Source organism: Photinus pyralis, unplaced genomic scaffold (genome assembly GCF_008802855.1).
Source record: "Photinus pyralis isolate 1611_PpyrPB1 unplaced genomic scaffold, Ppyr1.3 Ppyr1.4_LG1, whole genome shotgun sequence".
NCBI lineage: Eukaryota > Metazoa > Arthropoda > Insecta > Coleoptera > Lampyridae > Photinus > Photinus pyralis.
Genome location: NW_022170249.1, coordinates 21,429,493 through 21,449,212, shown reverse-complemented (window position 1 = coordinate 21,449,212; position 19,720 = coordinate 21,429,493). Strand labels below are relative to the sequence as shown.

At 35.5% G+C, this 19,720-nt stretch overlaps 2 protein-coding genes across 4 annotated transcripts; one reads left to right on the top strand and one right to left on the bottom strand.

The window, feature by feature from the left end:
* The first annotated feature begins 7,258 nt into the window (after positions 1-7,258).
* LOC116158665 lies at positions 7,259-9,939 on the top strand. The gene is made up of 8 exons (XM_031471490.1): positions 7,259-7,793; positions 8,167-8,343; positions 8,391-8,541; positions 8,721-8,807; positions 8,855-8,938; positions 9,301-9,455; positions 9,505-9,751; positions 9,797-9,939. Exons 2-8 carry the CDS (start codon positions 8,167-8,169, stop codon positions 9,937-9,939), a joined length of 1,044 nt encoding a protein of 347 aa, XP_031327350.1. The 5' UTR covers positions 7,259-7,793.
* LOC116160199 (putative nuclease HARBI1) lies at positions 9,808-11,884 on the bottom strand. Of its 3 annotated transcripts, none has more exons than XM_031473341.1 (6): positions 11,528-11,884; positions 11,057-11,477; positions 10,862-11,009; positions 10,507-10,660; positions 10,177-10,443; positions 9,808-10,130 (listed from the first exon to the last, which is right to left on the bottom strand). In XM_031473341.1, the coding sequence occupies exons 2-6, from the start codon at positions 11,173-11,175 to the stop codon at positions 10,045-10,047; spliced, it is 774 nt and encodes a 257-aa protein (XP_031329201.1). In that variant the 5' UTR covers positions 11,176-11,477; positions 11,528-11,884; the 3' UTR covers positions 9,808-10,044. The 3 variants fall into 3 exon arrangements, with proteins under 3 accessions (XP_031329201.1, XP_031329202.1, XP_031329203.1); XM_031473343.1 differs by having other exon boundaries at positions 9,809-10,130; positions 10,507-10,654; XM_031473342.1 differs by lacking the exon at positions 11,528-11,884 and having other exon boundaries at positions 11,057-11,519.
* Positions 11,885-19,720: the final 7,836 nt, after the last annotated feature.

The following is a 19,720-nucleotide window of genomic DNA, read 5'->3' as shown; positions in this document are numbered from 1 at the left end:
TGTTCGTTTTCCGAAAGGTCTTCCTCGCAATCTAACACTGCTAGTTTTACTTGTTTTTCATTTTTATTATGATAATAATTTTTGTTTTGCTGATTAAAATTACTTTTATATTGTGGATTCTCATTACCCTTTTCCTTTACACCAGTAAAATTTGTTTGTTGCTTTGACTCATAAGCTTGACCGAATTTTCTAAAACCTTCCCTCTTAAAATTCGCATTAAAGTAGGCATCTGCCTCCCTGAGTCTCGCTATCGCTATTTCTAATTTATCAACTCCAATGAGTATTGAAGAGATTCTGGGTGGGAAATGTCTACCTATTTTTGATATTAATTTTTTGTCACTTAATGGAGGATCTAAATATTTAGCTAATGCTACACAATTAGTAAAGTGTTCAACATAATTATCGCCTTGTTTGAAACATCCATTATCTATTCTAGCCCTATACTCATCCTGGATTTGCTCGTTCCAGAAATATTCAATGAACTCTGTTTTAAATGTTCTATAGTTAAGATATTTGTGACCAAATGCTTCCAACCAAGTCTTTGCTGTTTTTTTTAAACTCCTACTTACTATAATTTTTATCGTTCGTAGTGGCATGTTATGAACATTACAAACACTTTCAAGAGCTTCTATATAATCAAGCGGGTGCAATGTCCCATCATTTTCAAAAATGGGTAACATTTTGATAATCTTATTAATATTGAAATTAATTTCAGGTTCAGAATATTGTAGTGGTTGCCTATTATTATTGTTTAAATTAAAATATGGTTGCTGTGAATAGTGAGGTGCCTGCCTCTGAGTGAAGTATTTATCTGAATTTTGTTCTAGCCGAGCTGTATTCATATGGCTTTCGTTACACCTCTCTCGGAGCAAGACACCTACACCTTCATCTACCTTTAATCGAGCGATGACTTGTGCGACCAACTTCGATAGATCGTGGTCTGCTTCTTTGTCGCGACGACCTTGGAGTAACGCTTCCGGTTGCTTTCGTACCGCTCCAGTGCTTGGAAGAGGAGCCGGGTGAAACGTACCTCGCTCGTCGAACGTTGCTATTGCGGATGTGGGTAACCCGCCTGTTGCTGCGTCTTTACGGCTTTGGCTTAGAATTGCAGGTTCGTTTTGTGCGGCTCCAGGGAAAAGCCCAGGACCAAACGAGCCCAGATCTTCGAACGCTTCTCTCGCTGCCGGTTGAAGCCAACCTGCCGCTACATTTTCTTCGTCTTCCTGCTGTTCGGGTGGTAAAGGTAAGACCGCATCTTCTCTAATCTCGTCTGTATCGGCCATTGTTTCAGGTTGCCCCTTTGACCGAAGATTGTATCCTGCCTCCTTCGGACTACGACCAATGCCCATATCCTTATTTTTGTAACGTTGGGCGCCAGATAAACCGGAATAGCTCCCTTCAGGAGGTTATTTGAACGGGTCGCCGGGGTCGAATGCGGGAATATAAAAAAGACGCACTGCTCGTAGTCGGTTTATTGTTTGTCAGAAATCGGGTGTTTTTTGTCGTAATCGGGAATTGTCTTATTTTGGGTAGTATTCTAAATATAAAGTCGAATATCAGTAGGTACATGCCTTAGGTGAACACATCACTTAATTTAAGTACGAGCTTAATTTACAAAGTACTATGGACTTACCTAAATATAAAGTCGAACTCCACAAGATCTCTTAATAAATACAATTAAGTTCACAATGTTGGATCATGCTCGCCATATTCTAGAATGTACATCAAATTTGCAAATAGCAAGGACATCAGGAAATGAGATAAAATGACCACATGTATGAACATATTTGAATTTGAAATTACTGATAAATATTGTTATTATAAATACTAGTAGCGCCATCTGTTGAGGTGAAAATACATTAACATTTATCTAAAACAGATTTCTAATTGATTTGAAATTAAGTTTATTTTTATTTGTTTTGCTATAGTACGTTCGTTAAAATTTTCAAATTTTGCACTGCGCTGTGTTCTAAACGATTTAGCTCGCAATACTGTGGTAGTGAAATTAATACTGTGACTTACAAAAAGAATTGTTTAGTGAGTAGAGCACAAAACAGAAAAATTTCACAAGAAACAGTACCTAATATGGAAATTTTAAAATTAAAAATTCATAATATAGTACGGTGCAATTAGTCGACAATACGGCTTAACCTAAACATCAAAAGTAAAAGTTTCCCATTAACTGCAAATTGTTCTATACAGTCCACATTGTTTGGTAAAAACTTACACCAGTTGGTAAATGAGTAGTTTTTGGTGTTTTTCTTAAATATTTAGAAAACTATGGGGTTTGGCGAGAAAAGTACCATATCCAAAATAATCTACATTAAATCTTGCTCAAGTCAACGATTCCAGAGTTACGGAGGGTGTAAAAGTAGGCATTTTTCGTATTTTTTCGATTTTCTGGAAAAATGAAATCATGTTTGAAGTAAAGAACACTGAAGATCTGGCTTGTTTTCGTTACCAGTGTTACTTGCGAGTTATTTCAAAGCATCCTATAAATTCACTGTTCAAGTTGGCTGCGCTTCTCCCCACTTCAGCAGCTACCAGGTAGAACATTCATTTAGAACTTACCATCAGGTGCAGCAATGGCTGCATGAGAAGAAGAACCCGATGAAGTGGGAATGCAAGATTGTCGAACACCTGAGAGCAATAACAACACATCCTGCAATTCCCCAGGGATTACTGTCCCTCATAGTGGAAGTCTCTTGAAAAAATGGCCCCCCTTGAGAAGGTGGTAAGGTTATCGTTCCTTCAAGGACTTATCAGTAACATACCACCGGTCACTAAAGCGCAATTTGTTTTAACCGGTTTTAACAAAAAAAATAGTTTCCTTAGTGCAAATCTCATATTTTTTTCAAAAGAATCTAAAAAAAAGATGAAAAATTTCTACTGTTACACCCTCCGTAACTCTGGAATGGTTCAATTTAGCAAGATTATATATGAGGCCATTTTTGTTCGCAATTTACTGTAGATTATTTATTTTATTTTGCGCTAAATAGTATAGTTATTTAAATATTTAAAAAAAACTTATCACAACTACTAATTTTCCAACATTTACTTTTATTCTAAGTGGTTATGTTTCAAATTTCATTTGAATGCCTCCATAAATAAGAAAGTTGGCACTGCGCATGCGCAAAATCAAATTTTGAAACTAGCGTTATATTTGCTTTTATTCCAAGTGGTTATGTATCAAATTTCATTTAAATCCTTCATAAATAAAAAAGTTTGCAATTCGGTTTATAAATGGTCGAAATGCGAAAAGAGCATTGTGAATGTTGATCGATTAGGCTCAATTTTTGGAATTGCGTTTTATATGGCTAAAGCTATACGCATATTGAATTTCATGCAATTCGGTTCATAACTCACGGAGATGTCAAAAGGGCCTTCCTTATTTTTTGGGTTACATTGCCAGTTCACGAACTCCGATCTACAAATTTGATAAAGAATCTCGACCACCTAAATTATAAACTCGCTAGGAGCTCGTTAATAAATGATAATTTTCTTCCATGGGGATCGTGGTCCCCATTACACTGACTGACCGCGTTACCTGCACGTTGTATGACAATACTGAAATTTGTCGTAAGTAAGTGGTAGCTCGGGGTTCCCCAGTAATATTGGTAATGCGTTTTCCCAGGTATTCCACAAAATTTTCGAGCTTCTCTACACCAAGGTGCCAATGTCTCTACTGCGAAAGGTATAAAAATCTGGTTCTGTTCTATAATAATTGAACTGTATTTCCTTATTTTAATACTTGCCGCAGATTCAGCTACCACACCACTCGTTTTACTAGAAAATTAATCCAAAATATTTCAGTGGTGCCAAGTCATAAAGCTAGGAAAAACTGTCCCAGACTACTTGGGTGTGGCGCCTACTCTTAAGATTTTGACTCTATCTGGGAGATGTCAGCAAAACACAAAATAGCAAAATTGTACACGAAAAAACAAACCGGTGGTATTATAAAAAAAAAGAACCCCCACAATGTTGGGGATTGGGCGCCAGCTCTGCGCTACGTTTAAAGAACACAGCGCAGCGCTTGCTTTTGGTAGTCATCGAACACAATGGTGGTGTTAGAGGCTAATAAACCACCCCCAAAAGTTAAAGGCTTTTTGCAAAATTTATAATTGCGCTAGGATAACTTGAGCGCTAGGTCTACAGAACAGAAAACATCAAATTTTTACCCGAAAAGACAAAATGGTGGTGCCCCCTCCCCCCACACCATTGGAGGGTGATGACAGCTCTAAAATTTGTGGCGCTAGCTGGCGCTAGGTCAGCAAAACACAAAACGTCAAAATTTTACCCGAAAAAACAAAATGGTGGTGCTAGGAAAAATTGCCCCCTGCACTATTGGGGGGTGGCGCTAGCTCTAAAATTTGTGGCGCTAGCTGGCGCTAGGTCTGACGAACACAGCGCTTGCTTTTGGAAATGATCGGACGCAATGGTGGTGCTAGCGTTAACATAGCACCCCCCGAAAATCAAGGGCTTTTCTGCAAAATCTATAATGGCGCTAGCTGAACTCAAAGTGGCGCTAGCTGGCGCTAGCCATAGAGATTCTAGCGCAATCTGTCTTTAGTCAAAAATTTGAAATGGTGGTGCTAAGTTAACGGAGCCTGTAAAAGGTAACGTTTCTACCATATCTATGCCATTATCTATAATTAATGCATTATCGCTGTCATGTCGGCACGGTAGCCCTTCTACACTTAATGTGATCACGTCTAATATTTTTTCCTCGTAATCTGTGTAAGGAGTACCTTCTGGCTTTCCACCGCCGGTTTTATAAATTATCAAGTTTGTTTTTGGCCTTTTTTGCTTTTATTTCCCTCTTAAGGCAGTCATACTTTAACCTTAAATTTTTCGTGTCTCGATGATTAGAACTTTCATTTTGAGAATTAAATTCCGCCGTTATTTGCTCCCAAGTAGTGTTTTTCTCTTTCCATGTCACAGCGTCCGTTTTTTTATTCTCCAGTATACTGCTATACTTCAAACAAATGTCCGTTAAAAGACGCACCTCCTTCTCACTAAAATTGATGGTCCGCTGTTTTTTTGTCGCCATTTAGAAATAACTAAAATATACAAAATAGGTAATAATTTATTGCATAACAGTCACAATTACTTACATCGTAATTTATTAAATTAATCAAAGCTTCTCATTCACCAGTAATTTGAATTGCATATAGGTTAAGTTGTCCATCAAATGTCAATAAACCACTATTTCACTCCAACTCATGCATGCATTTCTATATGACCATCTTTTTTTAATGATAACATCTTAAAATCAGAATTGCCAACTTTTCCATTTTGGGTAAGATGAGAAATTAGGTACCTAATATTTGTTAGGCAGATAAATAACAATGGAACTCCATGTTATTATTTATTAGCTAATAAATACACTATTCTCCTAATAGTTAATAGGTAGTTTATAAGGAGTTGGATATCTCGGCCCTAAATGTTTGGTGCTACTAGGGAGGTACCTAATTATTTTCCGAAATATTTCATGAATCATCATTTAAGTATATTACAACCTAACAAACCAATAAACAAGCAACGTGGTTTTCAGCTTAGAAAAAGAAAAAATAGGTATTGGGACTTGTGCGCTCTATAGAAGCGTTGTCTTTTTGCCCAAAAAAGGTTATTGGATGGATTCTATAAGGCCGTGTGTGCGTTGATTTTTTTGCTCCAAGGAATGTTGGAAATCTGATCGATCTAGTATTCGGGTCGAAAAATAATGGGGGTTCAGATTTTGTACGAATATCATATCATATCTTCGGGAACACCTTCAGATCGGGGTTACAGCTTGTTCGGTCAATACCTATTTTTTTTTAACAAATATAGATAAAGTGTACCTATGGAAAGCGCAAAAAATTGGCAGTAATTTGATAGGTATCCATATGTTATTGTGCATAACCAATTACTAGTAATACTGTTTAGACGTTGGGTATGAACGAGGGTATGAAGTACCACTTGTAGCGATGAAAATTTGTACGGCTGCGAGGCGGTTTAGACATTTTCCCAAGCAACAGTCTGGAGTGATACGAAATCATCAATTGTCATATTTCAATCAGGTTTTATAATTTGAGCCATTTTATTGCTTCTGTCACGTTGATTGATAGATGCATCTATAGAATAGTAAAAAAGTAAGCTTTTAAAAAATAAGATAGAAGTTTTTGTATAAAAATTTATTTATCGAATTCATTCCAAACTTTACGGGCTCACTATATTTATTCGTTACTTCTCAATAAAATGATTCAGTATTATTTCCGTTATTCGACACCAAACGTTGTGGCTAAAGTATTTGGTTTCCAAACGTTTTATCTGGGGTGAACAAAAATTTATTAATACATTCTACATTTACTTTCGTAATGTACAGGGTGCCTGAAAAACAAAAACGTTATGTTCTTATATCATAGGTTAAATCTCAAGGTTTTTGAAAAAGTTAGATACAATTTTATCTTTTTAAAGGTACGGTTTTGCTGGCACCGTCGACGGCCGCCGTTAGCATGGTTTTCTTGCACTATTTTAAACGGGCCAAGGAAACCGCGTCCATAATAAATATCGAGATGCAGTGCTTCTGTCGACGGCTCCAGCGAAACCGTACCTTAATTCTCTATATCTGTTTCTGCTTTTTAGACCAATTTCACATGTAGGTTTTCTGCTGCTGCCAAAATTAATTAACGAGTAGCAGTCGTCAAAAAATTGTGAGTAAATAATTGAAAGTGTTTTAATCAGTAAATATAATGTTTTCCTGAAAAACGTGAGTATAAGCAGATACAGCGCCACCAAGCACCACGTGAAAATATATGCCAACTAATTTTTAGCGTATTTTCCTGAAAGTGAAAAACCGATATTGGGTTCATTTATAATATAATTTAAGAAATGTATGTACTCGTATATTTAAAAGGGCTTGGTGCAAGGATTCCATGCGCACCGATATTATGTGGTTTTACGCATGCGCAGTGTCACAAATTTGGTTTACCGCATGCGCAATGCTAATTTTTTTATTTATGAAGATATATAAATGAAACTTCATATGTATAAACACTACGAATACAAGTAAAACTAACGACGTTTTCAAAATAGTTTTGCGCAAGCGCAATGTCAACTTTATTATTTATGAAATCGTTTTGAAATGAAAAGTTATATTTTTGGGACACCCTGTATATTGCAATAATAATTTAAAGATAAACCTCTAATTGATCTGATTCAAAGGTAAAACTTTTGCAAATCCAAGTACCTGCTTATTTTAACTGCTATGTTTGGTACCCAATAATGTGAATATCCCTACACATGCAAGTCTTCACCGACATTTCTTCTTTTTTTGAGAAAAATCATGTCTTATTGCGCTAAGTATAGATTTAAAAAGAAAATGGCTCGCGAAGATTATGTAAATCTGGCATCTTCATCGTCAATTGTTGACGGAACGGACAGGAACTGAGTTTCACTCAGAATTGGATTCAAACAAGGGTTCAAATAATCACTCCTATGCAGTAAAATCATTGATTTGATGTCAACATTGAAATCATTTCAAGAATATTATTTTGGATATTTCAATGTTGAAAAAATTTCGTATTCTGTATGGGCACTTGATTTGAAAATATTGAAATCATAGATTGATTGAAATAAAAGTCAATGTGTCATTTGGCAACATGGCATTGTATTAAATTTACCAACTTCATATTTGTTAGAATAGAATCTCTGGTCTTTAAATATTAAACATAACCTTTTAATCTTTCTTGAATGTTGTGTGTGCACAGTGCAAATATATTTATTTTCTTTGTGATTTTTATTAAATAAAGAAGGTAAGTATGATAACTATTTGATCATAAAAGTAATGATTAAACAGCTTTTACTGGACGTGTCCTTGTGTTGATATGTATGTGCTGCATTTCTTGTACGCATGCATTGAATTTAAAACTTTAAATTTCAATGATGTATGTATGTTTATAGGAGGCTATTAATGGACAAATTACAATCCTAAAACTGAATCCACATGATATGATTTCTCGGGTCCGTTGTAACTGTGATCAATATAATCATTTAAAAGTTCACAACCACAACTTTGTTCTTTTATTGGTCACAGTCGCAACAGATCTGTGAAATCGTGAATGATGTGGATTCAGCCTAATTGATATGTATGTATCGATAAGTACTAGATGTTAATTTTTAATTTAGATGCCGCCAAAAAAGGCAACGCCTGAGCAGTATAAACTGCTTGTGGACATGTTTGCTGAAAGCAAATGCTTGAGGTGGGGAAAGGGAACTCCAGGTGAAAAAAAGGAAGCATGGGAAGCCATCAGTGCTGCAGTTAATACTTTAGGAGTTGAGAAATCGTCAGATGGATGGAAAAAGGTGGTGTTTATAATTAAAGATAAATGCTATTATACATATTTTTTTAGGCCTTTATTGAGATGAAATCTCACATCAAATCAAAAATCCGAGCTTCAAAGCAGCTCAACCCAACTGAAAATAGATGTGCAGAAGTCACCGGATTGTTTATATCCTGCTCTGGAATTTCTGGGGTTCAGGAAATGGGAATGCCACCTGTTGGTGAGTTTCAATTATTTGAAATCTTAACATCAATAGACAATTTCTATCAAAGTTGACCCTAAAAAAAAGATAAAGGCTATCCTAGTTGATATTACAATTATTTTACAATTAATATTATTACTATATTTTTTTGAAAGTTTGTTCAATTCACTTTATTAGAGGTGTCTTTATTGTTATAGTTGATGCGATAGATACACAGGAACCCGAAGAGGGCCCTCAAGATGAGTCGGTCGAAATAAATCCACCTGACGGTAATGAGTTGCTGAGTAAGTATAGGTGGATACTTGTATATAACAAGGCTTGTAAATTTTAGTGAATCCGAATGCATGTGAGGTTGTTGAGGAAGAATTCGAGGAGGTAGAAACAGCCTCAAAAAAAAAACGTAAAACAACTCAAGGTAGGTATTTCTAGATTTATCTATTTCTTCTGTTAATTGAACGTTGCATCAATTACACATTCACGTTTGCAGTATTGCTCAATGAACATGTTGTATCTACAAACAGAGGGTTGCAGAATATAGCACTTGCGATTCAGTCAGTTGCAGATGCAATTAATAATATAGCTTTTGTGTTGGGTGGAACAACGGACGAGGAATATGAAGAACAGTAGAATTAATGTTACTGTGTAACTGTACAATGTAGCTTCCGAAATGTTTTGTTTTTTTACTTTTTTTTATTGAAAATGTATGTGTTAGTTTTTTGTGTATTGTTGATTATATGTATGTATATATATACAAATTGATGTAGTTTTCTTTTATAGCAATAAAAAAAACAAAAACTACACCACAACAGTACGAAATGTATATAAATTTTAAGAAATATAAATACGACAATGAAGAAAATGCTTTTAAAGCATTATGTGAAGAACTGAATGGGAAAAAAAAATTGCAACGCTCTGTTGAAAATTGGAAAAGGGTATATACCTGAGGTGTGTGCTTAAAATCACTTATATGATGTAAAATAGGTTTTTACTGTTTGGGAATCAAAAGTGAAAGCAAAAGCTAGGAGAAACTATTTGGAACAAGAGCGCACAGGAGGTGGAGTTCCTATCTTAGAAATTCTGGATGAACTTGAACTACAATTGTTATCCGTTTTAACAAAAATTTTAATATATGGGCATCCAAAGGTTGTAGAATTGGGATTTACAAAACCAAAGAAGACAAAGACGTGTCCCATTAAACTTTCTGTAGGAAAGAGATACAGACATTTGAGTAATGACAATTTGTGTATTTACTGTTTTATCAGATTGTTTTTAGGAAAATCCACTGATTTATACACCACATTGAAAAGCGGCTCAACAAAACTAAAAAATAGTTTACTCGCTATTCAAAAAAGTTTGCATGCTCTGCATGATGCGATTTTAAACCTATTTACTCTAGTTTTAAGTACATCTACATAATAAATGTTTATTATTCAATGGTTTATTATAGCTATATGCAGTAATTATCCACCACTCTGTTCCTCATATTACGGCCATAACGTAAAAAGTTTCTTTCGGCATGATCTACAGATCTACACCTACACCATCAATATTGTTATCAATGTTGCCTGCATCATGACAGTCATTAAACTCTTCTCCATTACCGTTACCTAAGAAAGAATGGTTTACTGATTACAAAAGTAAACAAAAATTTACCATTAATGTCATCAAGATATTCATTTCGAGTAATGCAAAGATTGTGCAATATGGCAGCCGAATAAATAATGTGTGCAGCGCGTTCGGGAGAATAATGCAATGTCCTGTGTTTAAGGCAGCATCGAAAGCGTTGTTTTAATACACCAATAGTCCTCTCCACAGTATTTCTAATATTAATATGGCGACGGTTGAATTGTCTTTCTGCATCGGTTAATGGATTTGCTATTGGAGTGAGTAGCCATGGTTCCAGTGGGTAACCTGAATCTCCTATAAATATTGAATTAACTGGCCAACTCTTTAACTAATAATTGTAATAAAACTGCCCCTTACCCAATAAATAAGTCGTTTGGTTTCTATTTCCAACATAATTATTTACCAAATGCCTTCTCACTAATGATGTTTGCCATATCGCCGAATCATGTACGGATCCAGGGAATCTGGCATTGATATTAGTTATTTTTAGCTGTGCATTACAAATCTGCAACTTAAAAAGTTCATATGGTCCCTATGTGATATTAAAAAAATTCTAAATATTTGTATTATCAGAACCTAGTGCATTAAATAACTCTATAAACAATGATTATTTCCAAAATTTTTTTTATATTAAAATAAAAGATTAAGAATATATACTATAACAGTATAACACTAATTAATAACCAGCATTATAATCAAAATGTTTACTCACTATCTGCACATTTAAACTATAATATTGCTTTCTGCAATAAAAAATAACCCCTGGCATTTCTGGGTGTTCTGTTTTTGGTGCTACTATGGCTATTTGGGTGCCATCAATGCACCCTATTATACCAGGAAATCCACCTATGCCAATAAACCTAAAAACAATTGTAAAAATAAGGAAATTTATCAATATAAATCATACAATTGCTTTTCCTGATTTTTTTCAGCTTCTCCTTCTGGAAATTGTATGGTATAACCCAATACTTCTACCATAACATCTGTTACTTCTGTGATGCATCTGCTCACAGAACTTTGATGCATATTCGTCAAATAATCTTGACCAATACCTTTTTGATAAGAGCCTTGGCTCAAAAAATGCAAAGTAGTAAAGAACTAAAATTTAACAAACCTTGTGATAAACAAACACAAATGATTTGTTTACCCTTAACCCCTTTGGAATGGATGTGTTACGTGCACAATCTCTCATGTGAGGTAGGAGTTGTGTGAGCACCCAATGTGCTAGTTCTCTCGAAACTCTAAATATGCCCCTAAAATGTTCCTCTGGCAGAGATAAAGGGTCACTAGTGTCTCTTAGATGTCTACGATGTAGATTAACATTTCGCCTATTAATTACAGAAAAATAGTAAGAACACTCTACAGAAAGTGTTGCTACCTGTTCCTATCCTCTTCTAATATTTCTACCAAAAAATTTAAGTCCATTTTTAATGTTTAACCACACTTTTTACTCATTTCAAGTATGTATAACGTGCTAGATTTTTCAATACGTTTGAAAAATTGATTTGATTTCAACCTTGACTTGAAAATTATTTCAATTTTTGCATTAGTGCATATAGATTCTTGTAATCTACAAGGTCACTTGGTGTGATTTCAATTTATTGAAACGTCTACTTTCAATAAATTGAAATGTGTGTCATACTGCATACCAAATATTGAAATTGCTGTCAAATGTCGTTTTTATGTCATAATTTCAACCTTGACTTAAGTCAAATGTGCATACTGCATAAGGCCGAATGTCAATCGCGAATGTATACTTGAAAATGAAATAGAACGTATGGATCAGTATAAAGATAATTTCTTGGAATTCATAAATGAGTGTGATGAAATGTACAATTCTGACGAAGTGATAAAAGAAGGATCAGCAGGGAAAAACGAACTTGGCCGTATAAATGCAATTAAGATACAACAAAATGATGCATCCATTAACACAAATAGTGCTTCCGATAACTTTTTAACTTTTTTAAAGCAATACGCCCGCCAATTTCAAGTTCCTCATGTTCAAATTAATTCACTTTTGAAAGCACTCAACGAACACTTCAATTTAAATTTACCTGTCGACGCAAGAACCATTTTGCAGACCGTTAGATATACAAATATAAAAGAAATTGGTAGTATCACAGGGAAGGACGGACAGTTTGTGTATCTCGGTATAGCTTCTGGATTATTTCCTTTTTTATCGAATGATGTCGTAAAATCTAAAATTGAAAATAATACTCTGAGACTTATGTTTAATATTGATGGTGTGCCTGTCAGCAAAAGTTCCAACATGCAATTCTGGCCTATTCTTGGAAAATTACACCTCCCGAACTTCAATGTTCACCCGTTTGCAGTTGCAGTTTTTTGTGGGCATTCCAAACCAAATTTGAGTAGCTTCATAGACAATTTTGTAGTGGAACTAACAACGTTACTCGCTGATGGGTTGTCACTAAATGGAATACTGTATAAAATAGATCTCTTTTGCATTCCGTGTGATGCCCCAGCCAGAGCATATGTGAAAGCGATAACTGGTCATGCTGGCACATACGGTTGTGAAAGATGTATGCAAAAGGGGAAAAACGTTCAACACCGTATGGTACCTATATAGTTCAACAAGTTCTCAACATCGAACTTAATCAGAGCTTTCGAAACCAGAAACAGAAAATGCATCATACTGGTATTAGTCCCCTAACACGGATAAAAGATTTAAATATGGTGCATGTATTTCCGTTGGACTACATGCACCTTTGCTGCATTGGAATCATGAACAAAATACTGCGTTTTTGGTTTAAAGTTTCTGGTAAATGCAAACTACCCTGGCGTACAAAAAATAAAGTCTCGGAATATTTACTGCACATACGTGAATTTTTGTTTTGTTTGAACGAGCTTGACCACTGGAAAGCGACCGAGTTAAGAATATTTATGTTATATGTGGGCCCCATTGTTCTGAAAGATGTTTTAGAATCTAAACTGTATCATCATTTCCTGCTATTTCATTGTGCCTTTCGAATTCTGTTATCAAAGAACGTTTCTGCTCAAGATGTAGATTTTGGTGTAGGTACTTTATGGAAAATTAACGATATCGTACAATGTGCACAGTCTTTTACATATTCCTGATGACGTCGATTATTTTCAGTCGTCTTTGGATGAAATCAGTTGCTTCGCTTTTGAAAGTTATTTGGGAAGAATGGTCAAAATGATACGAACACCAAACAAGCACTTGGCTCAAGTAGTTCGCAGATTATCGGAACATACGTCCTTGTTCTATGAAAGTAATAAAGTTCCTTTAAAAACTGAAATCAAACTCTCCAATTTTTGTGCATCTTCTGTAAATAGTAAGGACGGATTCGTCATAATCCGCAATGGAAGCATTTTAAAAATAACATTCATCAATGGAAATCAAATTCTTGGTTATGTATCTGAACAAACTGGCAGTTTTTTTACTTCACCATTTAATTCGTCTGCGGTTGGGGTATATACGTTCAAGAAAATAGGCCCTACAGAATCACGTATTATAGAAAACGAAATCGTTGCTAAAATGGTTGTGATCCAGGAAATCAATAAGCGATACTATGTGGCATTAGCAATGTTACATACAAGTAATAATTGATGATTCCAAATTTCGTCTAAAATTAAATACCGACCTATTTTCATATCCTTAATAACGTACTTAATCTTAAGAATTAAAGTATAATATACGTATGTTATATATTCAAACCTCGATTCAAACTATATTGCGGATTCAATAACTCATGCATGTAAATTTTGTATTCATCGTAAATGAAACACACATTTCTTCTTAGCATGTGGGACGTGGTAATTTGGAAGAATAAAAACAAGAATAAGGAAGAAATTGATTATGTGCCTTCTTGTTGGGAGACCGCGAACGAACTTTATAAATGGCCTCATAATTGTTCGACTCAGCTATTTTATATATATATATATATATATATATATATATATATATATATATATATATATATATATATATAAAGAATATAGTGCTACAGTACAAAAACCAAATCTGGCGACTTTGAAGGATGCAAAATATTATTGTGAAAAGGGTTTAACTCAATCTAATATTGAATCAACGGAAGGTGAAGAGGACATGAGCGGTTATGAAGAGGAGGGTAGTGTATTACATTCATCAGATGAAGAAGTAACTTCTAGTAACTTTCAGTAAATTTTTTTAAAAACAAATTTTGTAGATTACACAGGCCCTAATCATTTTGAGAAAAACTTACAAACTGCACCCGCACTTGCTGTTGAAAAACGGAAAGCATCACACATTGGTGGGTAATAATTCCGTTTAAGATTTTGCAGTGTAGTTTAACCAGAAATTGTACTGGCATTTTTAGATGTCACGGCTTCTCAACAAGCTATGCCGTCATCAACTCGTTCGGCTCAGAGTGGTGTTGATATGACATCTCTTACACGTATGTATTGAACTTTAGGCCGAAGAACCAATTACTTACATATTTCTTCTACCGTTTTAGCATTCCAAAAAGTTCTCCTGCAAAAATGTAACACGCTCCAGTATGATGTCAATCAGCTAAGACGTGACATTCAAGATATTAAGTTGCAGTTAGACAGAATTGCTGATACCACTCCCAGGAATGGAGGTACTGTTTACTGTGATCCCACAGAAACATATTTATGAAGAGGCCGACGAATTCGCACGAAACGGAAGCAACTTAACAAATGTAGATATGATACCCGTTCTATCTGAAGATTTTAAATATAGGATAAAGATTAATATCAATGACTTGTGGCAAACGAAATGGCATTCTGAAAATACTCAACTGAGGCACATTAAACCGTCCATTAAGCCATGGAAACCTAGATTACTTACAAGGCGACAATCTACAGCGCTAACGAGGGCAAGAATAGGCCATACTAACTTACCCATCTCCATCTTCTAGGGAAGGTAGGAGTAAATGAGTGCGTGCGATGCGGAGTGAATGTGTCGATGTATCATATATTGATTGAGTGCCGCCAGACCGAAAGGCTGAGAAGAGAGCTAAATCTACCTAATAACCTAAAAAGTATATTTGAAGATACAACTGATGCTGTCAATAGATTACTGTTACTTCTAAGTAGAACTGGTATTTTAAGGAAACTATAATTACTACAGAAAACACTTATTAAATAATAGCTAATAGCCAAAGCAGCTGATGCTAAATAAATAAATAAATAAATAAATAAAAAGTATGCCGGCTGCAAATGATGAAGAATTGATCGCTCTTAATAATGTGGTATCTGAATCTGAGGAAAATATGAACGCGCTGGTAAGTGTTAAGGCTGATTTAGAACCGATAAATATGATAATTTTGAGATACTAGCTTTTTTCATATTTTTATTTATGGGTGAAATTTCAGCCACTATAAACAATAGTAAATCAATTCCAAATACAGACGCAATGTGTAAGTCAATAGTTTTTATTTTTTAACATTATTTGAATGATAGTGTGTGCCATTTTAACTTCGTCAGAAATTAATCAATGATTTTGATTTGTTTGCATAATTTTTTCAACATTTTAAACGATTTTTTGGGTTTTTAAGCAACACGTATATAACAGATAAAACTTCTAAAGAGACTAGTGTATTGTAGGAGACATTTAACCAATAAAAATATCAAAACGTGTGATGCATTGGAAATAGATAATAGTAATTGTACGTTCTAACAGACACCTTTACTTCTATAAACTTTTTATATACAGGGAGATCAATAATCATATGCTGCGCCGCTCTTATAAAATATCACATTAGTAATCATTTGCCGCAACCAGGTATACAGGGTGATTCCTATAGTACCTGCCACCGTTTGGGAGCGTATAGGGGGTGCCTAGGGGAGTATTTTGATATAGGACACTTGGGGTCGGAAATCTAAAATAAGGGCGCCAGAACCAAATTTATCTTCTGGAATTTCACGCCTGTATGTAGGCAACCCAACCGACCGACGTTTCGCGCGGAGCGATGCAGAGCGAGTTAGCGCGAGGAAGCGACATGGGAGGGAAGGAGGGAAAACGACAGTCAAAAGCAATAACGTTTACAAGTGTTCAACGTGGCCACCGTTGTTCTCAATGCACTTCCTACATCTAGCCAACTATTATTATACTATTGCCATAGTGTTTATTCACTTGATACGCGTCGTTGCAGACGGGATTTCGTGGGTTTAAACAAAATTCTGATCAAGTGTCAGCCACACATCGCCGCCTGAGATCGCTCCGTGTGCACCGCCGGCCGGTTGGGTTGCCTACCTACAGGCGCGAAATTCCAGAAGGTAAATTTGGCTCTGGCACCCTTATTTTAGATTTCCGACCCCAAGTGTCCTATATCAAAATACTCCCCTACGCACCACCTACACGCTCCCAAACGGTGGCAGGTACTATAGGAATCACCCTGTATGTGTACCAATACAAAACATAACCTATAATTTTACAAACCAAAACCATGATTTGTGATTCTTATTCGAATACTTTCGTCCTTTTCAAAACGGCTTTTTTCAAGACTACCAGTTTCTTTCGAATATTTACAAGGTGGGTAAATTACTTGTAAATTACAAACAAACGTTTTTTTAGTTGTAGCGTGTAATAGGCAATAGGTTTACTCCGACAAGCATTTTACTTTAGAAGAGAATAAGATGCGTTTGCTGTCCTGTTTCCGTAATGGGACTAAAGACGAAAGTGGAGTTTGGGAGTACTCGATACGTTTGTGTATACAGGAGTTTCGATAAACGATTGTCAACCATGATGAGGATTACAACAATATACGCCGAAATGCTCATCGTCTACTTGAGCGGTATAACATACAGGAAGTCTTGCTTCTGGGAAGTCACCTGGCCGCTTAGTGATTGCTAATAAGGAGGTTGTAAAAGATGTTCTTGCTCGTCTTGAGCAAAGTCGGATAAAGCAGCTGCGACAATTTGTCCCACTAACGGGCATCTCATACGGAACATGTGACGCTATTGCCTGGAGAAAATTGTACTTCTATCCTTTAAAGTAACCGTGTTACAAGAACTCATCGTCCAGACTTGCAAAGCCGTCAATAATTATTGCATGCAAATTTACGAGATGGCAACGTATTCGAAATCGTTTACACACCATTGCCGAATTCCGAACAGGTATAGAAGCTGCCGTTTGAAACATTACGCAACAGCACTTACATGCCGGCTTCGAAAAAAATCAACTTTGTAGCCCAAATTGTTTTAGCTCTTTTACTAATTGCAAAATAATCTTAGATTGTACTGAAATATATACTTCCACATCACGTAAAAGCATGTCATTACAAAAAGGGACATATAGCTCTTATAAACATAAAAATACGTGGAAGGGGTTAGTTGGCGTAGCTCCAAATGGGGTCATCACGTATGTGTCAAATTTATATGGAGGGTCTGTCAGTGATAAAAAAAATTGTGCTCGATTGTGGTATATTACAGCAATTAGAACCAGGGGACTTAATCCTAGCAGATAAGGGATTCTTAATAAAAGACATTCTGCCAGAGGGGGTTCATATGAATATCCCACCATTTTTAACCACGCCCCAGTTCACAAGTGAGCAAGTTAGACAAACTGAACGGATTGCCCGTGCAAGAATCCATGTGGAGCGAGCAATAAGGCGTATGAAAGTGTACAATATTTTATCTTTTATACCACAAACATTACTTCCACATGCAGATGCCATATTTCAAGTAGTTGCAGCACTTACCAATCTACAATATCCATTAATTAAGGAGGTGGAGCAATTTTATACAGAATAAGTTTGTAACCATAGTGTAGTGTGATTATTTCATTAGTATAGAAGTACTAGATTGTATCATATAATAACAAACATTTATACATTTTATATTTACATTAAATATTTACATAATATACGGAAGATATTTTGAAAAATAAAATGTTTGAATAATATTTATATTTTCTGCCCAACTATCATCATGACAAATTCGAACAATTTCCTGTTCCATTGGCGTCCAAATTACTAAGTAACACATGTCACGATTAGTAATGTGCAAGGTACCTTGAATTTGGTGGTAATATGCATGATTACGATTAATTACAACCTCATTATTGATATAACTTATTATATATCCTTTTTCCTGACTTAAAATATCTTTTAAAGATATATTTCTATATTTGAAAGGACATTTCACTTCAATAATACATCTTTCGCTAACCAATCCATCAGGACTACTGCCTAAATACCCACATTCGTGCATCCATAAACCTGTGGGTTCCACTGTTAATTCTGTAACCGATTCAAAAAACATAATTGCAATTGGTTCATTTTCACGGCCCCACTGCACTGCTTGCACACCACTTAAGTCATAGCCTTCTGATAAGTTCGTAAACAGTGATTTTGGATAGCGATTTCGTTTACATGCTGATATGATTGCTCCAAATTTGCTGCTGGTTAATCGATGTTTCCTGCATATTAACCACCTTTCGTTGCTGCTTTGTCCAACGGTAAGTTTGGCGACCTTTTCGATGGTATAATCATCAACTCTAACTTTTTCTTGCAGAAACAAAGTTTTTTCTGCAGCTTGCAAATAGTCTTCTGATAACAGAATGTTTTCAATACTGGGAATTATGTGAGCATCTTCCGAAGGCTCCGGCCTCAATAACCACACATATCCCACAGCATTCCCAAATCCCAACTGTGCTTTGAACTTATCGATTTCGTCAGCAGTAACATCCCTTCTGGTCACTCTTTGCACCGATTTAGTCACAACATCCTGTAACCTTGTGATGGACTCCAAATTAGTTTTTGGGGCATTCCATGCACAGATTTTATCTGTAATGCTTATGTTGTGATGTCCATGTATGGCTAATGCAGCCATGTGGTGGCAGATTGCTTGTCCTCGAGGACATGTACAGGATGCTTGTACAATGCCATCGTCTAAATCCATTAATATCTACAAAATCAACATTTTTATAAAGTAAAAATAAACAAATAAACTAACCTCAACCGCATAATTTCGTTTTTTCATACTGGCTTTAACTTTCCCCTTTAAAATGCTTGGGTGCACGTCAGGGTTAAAGTGCATTTTCAGTATGTGTCCACTTTCATAGGAGTTCTCTCCTCTTCTCAACTGAGCACTATCGTCTTTAAAAAATGCTGCAATACTTGATAACGATAGCACATGCTTTGTAGCCACTAAAAATTGAAAATTCATATATGTTCGGTTTCCGTCCAGTAATAAGATGTAAAGGCTGGGCCCCTACTGTGGAAGTCGTTGGCATGTAAATGCGCCTATCTTTTAGCACTGAGTGAGTGCGAAGCCCAATGCAATTACTAATTAGATAGCTACAATTTGCGTATTCGAATTTATGCCAACGACTCGAGCATCGAGGCCCTGGTCTTATTGTCTAAATGTTGACAAAATTATTCTTTTTAGCTATGACATAACCTCAAAGGTAAAGATACAACGTTAATGTTTCATTAAATATACAATGAACGTATATTGTAATTTTGTCACATTATCATCTTTCAATAGCACTAATTGCAAATACTTACTTTTGAAACATTAATTAGCTCGAAATGAAGTATAATCGTTCACGAATTTTAAACACCGTTTACAATACACGAGGAAT

Coding starts and splice junctions, on each gene's coding strand:
- LOC116158665 (XM_031471490.1), top strand. CDS start 8,167: ATGCCGCCAAAAAAGGCAACGCCTGAGCAGTATAAACTGCTTGTGGAC. Junction 8,344..8,390: donor CGTCAGATGGATGGAAAAAG/GTGGTGTTTATA, acceptor ATATTTTTTTAG/GCCTTTATTGAGATGAAATC. Junction 8,808..8,854: donor TGACGGTAATGAGTTGCTGA/GTAAGTATAGGT, acceptor TGTAAATTTTAG/TGAATCCGAATGCATGTGAG.
- LOC116160199 (XM_031473341.1), bottom strand. CDS start 11,175: ATGCATCAAAGTTCTGTGAGCAGATGCATCACAGAAGTAACAGATGTT. Junction 10,661..10,861: donor ATAGTTTAAATGTGCAGATA/GTGAGTAAACAT, acceptor GAACTTTTTAAG/TTGCAGATTTGTAATGCACA. Junction 10,131..10,176: donor ATATCTTGATGACATTAATG/GTAAATTTTTGT, acceptor ATTCTTTCTTAG/GTAACGGTAATGGAGAAGAG.